The sequence below is a fragment of the Seriola aureovittata genome, chromosome 14 (assembly GCF_021018895.1).
Source record: "Seriola aureovittata isolate HTS-2021-v1 ecotype China chromosome 14, ASM2101889v1, whole genome shotgun sequence".
In the NCBI taxonomy this organism is placed as follows: domain Eukaryota; kingdom Metazoa; phylum Chordata; class Actinopteri; order Carangiformes; family Carangidae; genus Seriola; species Seriola aureovittata.
In genome coordinates, this window is record NC_079377.1 from 8,178,662 (window position 1) to 8,185,329 (window position 6,668).

The following is a 6,668-nucleotide window of genomic DNA, read 5'->3' on the forward strand; positions in this document are numbered from 1 at the left end:
GATGATCAGACTGAAGTGTGATTTCGTCACCACTCTGTTATTATTCTCCTTTATTCACTGACACAACCGTAGACATGGGCGATTTAAAGGGCCAGGCGAAGGGAACTCTGCGTACAAACAAGACTTTACATAATTTGTGACATATTCATTCTTTCATTCATTGGCTAAATCTAAATAAAATGCTTGCTAATGTGAAAAAGAAAGGCATTTGGTCAAGTCTTCAGCTTTATTATAGCTTACTTATAGGGTGTAGATAAAATAAATATGGGAAACAATATAGATGATAACGTATCTGTATTAATTTCCACACCTAACGCTTACAAGGTCCAAACACATTATTATAACTGTGATACGGTGGATAGAGAAGTTGAGAGCTAAGAGGGAAGTCCTGTGACTGACAGCTTCCTGTTTTGTGTGGTGCCTGGGTGGCAGTGTCCCTGTGTGAGAAAAGATTAATGTATCGCAGTGGTCAGAGGTGAGTTAGAGTGACCTCCATCCTTGGCCCTCCTCATGTTCACATGCCCAAGTCCTGTGAAACAAAAAAACCCACCAACCATAACAAACCTCACGGAGGTTGTGTGCAGATTAGATAAGTTTCTGTTCTGGGTCGTAAACCTAATTCTGGTAGCCTGTTCTGACCAGATCTCAAGTACCCTTGGTTGGAATTAAAGGGGAACTCCAGTGATTTTACACTTGAAGATCAGTTTACCTGTGCAAATAACTGTATATCGTCTTCTGTGGCCCTGAAGAAGCTTCCTTATGTCTGATAAATAACCCTGAAATGTCATCAGAATCATTTCAGCTTGGCCAGAGATTAGAATTTTTAATGTAAAGCATTAAAAAATAGGGCTGTGACTGAAATTTGAAAGACACGGGTGTTTCCCAGATATAGAGGGTCTAATGAAAGACTGATTTACAGTCAGACAATCTTAGGATCTGTCTCAGGGGCCTAAATGGTGCCAGGTTCACTAATTACTCTGTGGAAGTTTGATTAAATGATCTACAGCACATAAACTGAAATAGTGAGAGCCTTAAACTGGCTTCTGCATTTTGAATTGGAGGGGGCCTCTCTTTAGAGGAGCCCTGTGTCAAAAGTTATATTTAAATACAATTTCAGTAATTCTAATGTAGAAATGATATGATTAAAGACTGTGCAAAAAAAACGAATTTCTCATTATCTCCTGTTTTAATATCATATTCAGTTCATATTAGACTTACATGGCTAAGGCAGTAAATACGTTTACACCATAGATGTTAATGTATTTGGTTATTTGATTACTTAACAAAATAACCAAAAGTATTTTTTTAAGAATGTGAAATAGTGAGGGTAAAATAAACAATATGAAGTAGTAATCAGAACAAAAAACATGACTACAGGACTTGCCATCAGTGCATGTATGAAACTAAGCATAGTTTAGTATCTATCTTATTCATTGTCCGTATTTGTAGTTTTAACATAGTATTTCAGTTCATATCATGCTCACATGCTGCATATTCTTAATGCATTTAACCGTATATATATATAACAGCTCTGAGCTGCTCTCCTGGGGTTCAGCGCGGTGGTGGGAAGCCCCCTCACAGGGTTAAAGGTACAGTAGCGTGCGTCAGCTGATGCGTAGCGTCACGTAATGAGCGCGGGGGGGTTGGAGGGGGCGGGTGCTGGTCCTCTCTCTGAGCTCCTGGCTGCAGCTCTCTGCAGCTTCCTGCCCGCTGCTGGCCCTGACAAACGGCTCATTCTCATCACTGATCATGTGCCTCGCTCTCTGGCTGTCTTTGGCTCTGCAGCAGGAAGTTCGCCTTCTTCTCTTCCCCCTCGTTTTATTTTCTCCCTCTTCCTGACAGCACCATTCCCCAGCCTTACTTTCTCCCGTTCTCACTTGTCCTGTGCCGTGCGTGAGGGCCGAGAGGCGCCGGTGAACACCGGCAGAGGCCCCTCCGCTCCACCCCGCTCCTGCTCCCGGCCAGGGGAGAACAGGTCATGGAGGCCCTGGTGGAGGAGAAGGAGCCGTCGCCGATGGACAAGTCTCTGCCTCTGCCCACACTGAGCCCGGCCGTGCCTCCGTACGTCACTTTGGGCCTGACGGTCGTCTACACCGTCTTCTACTCCCTCCTGTTCATCTTCATCTACGTGCAGCTCTGGCTGGTCCTGCGGTACCGACACAAGCGCTTCAGCTACCAGACGGTGTTCCTGTTCCTGTGCCTGCTGTGGTCGGCCCTGCGCACCGTGCTCTTCTCCTTCTACTTCAAGAACTTTGTCACGGCCAACACTCTGGGGCCCTTTCCCTTCTGGCTGCTCTACTGCTTCCCTGTCTGCCTCCAGTTCTTCACGCTCAGCCTCATGAACCTTTACTTTGCACAGGTGAGTTAGCTGACTGCAGTGCTGTTCACTCTGTCACAGGTTGTCATGTAAACAGTCTGTCCTGTACTCCGCACCTGCGTCTTAGTAATGTGAGCAGTATTTTATTTCAATGTACGATTCACTCTGAAAGGCTGTTTTTACATTCATCTGCTCAAGGGAGAAAGTTTCCCAGTGCTCAACCTACCAGTGGTTTTGAGGCAAACTGTGGCTGGACACAGTTAAAGCTTTGAATTATTAGAGCAAATACATATATAATATACTTGTCTGTAGGGGATCTTTAAACATACTCAGCCCTCATGTGAACTAAGGGCTAAAACCTTTAGGCAGTGGGCAAAATATAAAATGGTTTAGAAAAATAAAATGAAACCGCAAAGTACAGATTGTTAAGAGATAGCGCAAATAAATTTACAGCTTTAAAAATTATGTTGCTTCACTGTGGACCACATTCCCATTTGTAGAGCCATGAAACTAGCACTGGGTAAATGGTTGAAGTCAATATCACAAAGGAATACAGCTGCAACTTATTTTAATTACTAATAAATCTTTGGATATGTACCTTTTCGATTTACTGATTAATGGTTTGGGCTATAAAATGTCAGTAAAAAGGGAAAAATGTCCATCACAGGTTCCCATAACTAATGTTGCTGCCTTCATCTATGGAGTAATTTCTTTTTTTCTTTTGTTTTGTATTATTGCGCATTGAATCTCTCTGATTTTGTGTCAGTTGACCAATTGTGTAGTGATTTTAGTTTTAAATCTGAATAGTTTTCTAATACAGATACATTTTGCAATGTGAAAAAAATTATACATAAAATCTTAACATTGATGTTCAAAGCAATAATTGTGTTTCAGTCTAAAAATGTGTAAAATAAAGTAAAATTTTGTTACTTTTTAACTAAAGTTATATATATTTTAGTTAATCCGGTAATATGGTCATAATACAATTCCACTGAAAGTTAATAGATGATAGCACTGATTTTTCTAATAGCCTATCTGCTGCATTGATTACAGTGGGACAGGACAAGAACACTCAGTCACTAATAATAACATCATCTGATAGCAAAGACTCTCTAAGAGCTGTTCAGGAAATGTTACCTGTTGCTATCAATGTAACTCTTTCAGATCAGCTACACAGTGTGATGCAGTGAATCAGTCCTTCATCTCCTTACATAATCCAAATATCAAATAATAGCTTCTCTGGCGTCTGCTTAAAGCTTATTTTTAGCATAATCCTCTGGTGCTGATTTGAGTCACAGTTGATGGTGTGGCACAAAGTGTTACATGTAGTCCTGTGAGACTGCTATGTATCTGAGGATCAAAACTCTGCTTTTCTACTGTGAGGTTCCTGTTTCAACATAATATCTTGTTTCTGCAAGGAACAAAAATACAGAAGTGAAAATGGGTGACCAGAACAGCATGATGCATTTGCATGATGCAGGGTTTTTTTTTTTGTGTTTCACAGGTTGTTTTCAAGGCAAAGTCAAAATATGCACCAGAGCTTTTAAGATACAGGTAAGACCAAGCCGTGATCTTTAGTGGAAGAATTAGTAAAAGATATTTTACTATTAATTTGGCAAAAAAAATGACATCATCTGTCTTGGCTAAAGTGATTAAAAAAAGATAAAATGTCTATAGCAGTTGTGAATGTGAATAATATGTTTCTCTCTCTTTGTGTGCTGACCCACAGGCTGCCGCTGTACCTGCTCTTCCTGTTCATCAGCCTGGTGTTTTTAGTTGTGAATTTGGTTTGTGCCCTGCTGGTGAGGTTGTCCTCCACAGAGGCCCACACCATTGTGCTCGTGAGGGTCGCAATCAATGACACGCTGTTTGTCCTGTGTGCCGTCTCGCTCTCGCTGTGTCTTTACAAGATCGCTAAGATGTCACTGGCCAACATCTACCTGGAATCCAAGGTGAGAAATGCATCCATGTCCTGTGTGGCACTGAGAGAGAAACATGAAGAAAAAGTGGTAGAAATGAAATACGAACAGTAGAAGCTGATTGGCTTTTTTAATAGTAATTTTTTTTAACTGGCATCAAAAGGTATTATGAGCTGCATATAGCACCCTTGTGTGAAAATGCACTTCACCCCATCATTTATGCTTTGTACATAATGCTTGTTCCCTAGCAACACAGTTGTCTCTCGCTATGCATGACTGGGTGTATTGTGGTGCATTCACAAACTTAAAACAGTTCTGTTGGGTCACTATTTTTTACGTATGTTCTTTAGCACTGACAAAAGACTGAGGTACAAACTCTTACTTGAAACTCAAGCTTAATTTCTTTCAAAAATCTTTCAGTTTTCATGTAGTTTTATATGATTTCACAAATGTCTTAATCGGAGTATGTCTCTTTTTTCTTTAAGATTCATTGCAATCAATAAATTGTAAATTTTTCTTAATGAAACTCTGTTCAGGGGACGTCGGTTTGCCAGGTGACCGTAATAGGAGCAATTGTCATCCTCCTGTACTCATCCAGGGCCTGCTACAACCTGGTCGTCCTGGGACTCTCTAACAAGAGCATTAACTCCTTTGACTACGACTGGTACAACGTGTCAGACCAGGTGAGCCACCAAAGACGTCATAATGCCTTAAAGGAATAGTTGGACATTTTAGTTCGAAATACACATATTTGCTTCTATGTCGAGAGTAAGATGGGAAAATACACTGAATATGAAGCTGCAGTTAATTAGCTTAGCTTAGCTTAATTTTTACAGTACTGATATGAGAATGGAATCAATCTTCTCATGTAAGTCTATGTAAGTAACCTTACAACTATGATGTCCAACTATTCCTTTGAATATGTTGATTATTAATATGAAAAAGTCAGATCTGATCTACCCACCGTGTAAACTCTTAACACGTGGCACTTTTGTCATGAAACAGCTTTGTAATAAGAACCAAATTTATGTCAGTTGTAGTTTTTATGGAGGAAAATATTTGGTTATTTGTCTTGCGATGTGGTATGTTTTCTTTCAGGCAGATTTACAGTCGACTCTGGGCAACGCTGGCTACATCGTCTTTGGAGTGATTTTGTTTGTGTGGGAACTGCTCCCCACCTCTCTCGTGGTTTTCTTCTTCAGAGTTCGGCAGCCGAACCTAGACAGGGTGAGCCAGCAATTACCCTGAGCCAGCGGTTCCCAACCTGGGGGTCACTTGGTCACTTAATCCTTCCAGGGGTCACAGGACAAATCTGAGGGGTCACGAGAGGATTTATAGGAAAGCAAATAAAACATACTGGGATTTAGTTTTGTCATTTCAACAATCTAAAGTGGAAATCAGTCTTTGCAGGAACTGCTCACAAGTCACAGACATATGCAACATGTGACGAGGGCTTGCTTTATTTAAGGCAAACAGGGTGGGAACCACTGCTCTAAACTGTAAACAAATGATGTGAAATACTTCAAAAAGTTTTATAATACAAGCAGTTACCATTACTGGTCGTTATGACATCTAATGTTTGTTATCATGTTTGTGTCCGGCTCGTCCTGCAGAGTGGCTCTGGGCTTCCTGGTCATGTCTTCTCCTCTAGGGCTTATTTTTTTGATAACCCGCGGCGTTATGACAGTGATGATGATCTAGCGTGGAGCGTCATGCCTCAGAACATCCAAGCCAGGTAAAATAAACAAAGCACAACACTGTCCATGAACTATGAATAGGGCAAAAGGTCGAGAGGTCAGATAGCATAGTTTAACGGATGTTTTGTTTTTACGATTGTCCAGTCTGGCTGCTGACAGTTACGAGTGGGGGAGCCAAAGCAGCGGCATCGGTGCCTACATCGGAGGGGATGACAGCTACCACCTCCCTCCTCCTCCAGAGGAGCTCAGCCATTACTGACTGGAGCTCAGTGACTCCTGCTGACCTTTGTTTTCTTTTTTTTTTATTCGTATATTTTTGCACAGTCTCTTACTGACCGAGGCACATGGGGCGGAAAGTCGCCCTCAACTTCATACATTCACTTTTGTATTTTGTCTAGAGAAGAAGAACTAACAGACTTTTCTCTTTGCCATTATATGAAGGTCCACTGATGGGACATTAATTTTGCACACTCCTTGTACAAAGTATGATCTAATTTTGACTGATCTTAAACATTTTTCATTGTATAGTTTATATTGAATACTACTTAATATATTTCCTGACCTTTTGTAATATGTACTGTATTACTATTTTACGTCTATGAACATGTTCTTTTTCATACAGATTGTTTATATAGAGAAGACATTCATTTAATTCATATTAAAAATGTTTAAATGCTGTGAAAAATGCACTTTATCTTTAATAACTGACTGATACTTCAATGATACATTGACAGT

At 40.6% G+C, this 6,668-nt stretch overlaps 1 protein-coding gene across 1 annotated transcript; it reads left to right on the forward strand.

Moving 5' to 3' along the window:
• The first annotated feature begins 1,194 nt into the window (after window positions 1–1,194).
• On the forward strand, window positions 1,195–6,609 carry gpr137ba (G protein-coupled receptor 137Ba). The gene is made up of 7 exons (XM_056395345.1): window positions 1,195–2,359; window positions 3,822–3,871; window positions 4,047–4,269; window positions 4,773–4,919; window positions 5,335–5,463; window positions 5,850–5,971; window positions 6,078–6,609. Exons 1-7 carry the CDS (start codon window positions 1,979–1,981, stop codon window positions 6,190–6,192), a joined length of 1,167 nt encoding a protein of 388 aa, XP_056251320.1. The 5' UTR covers window positions 1,195–1,978; the 3' UTR covers window positions 6,193–6,609.
• Window positions 6,610–6,668: the final 59 nt, after the last annotated feature.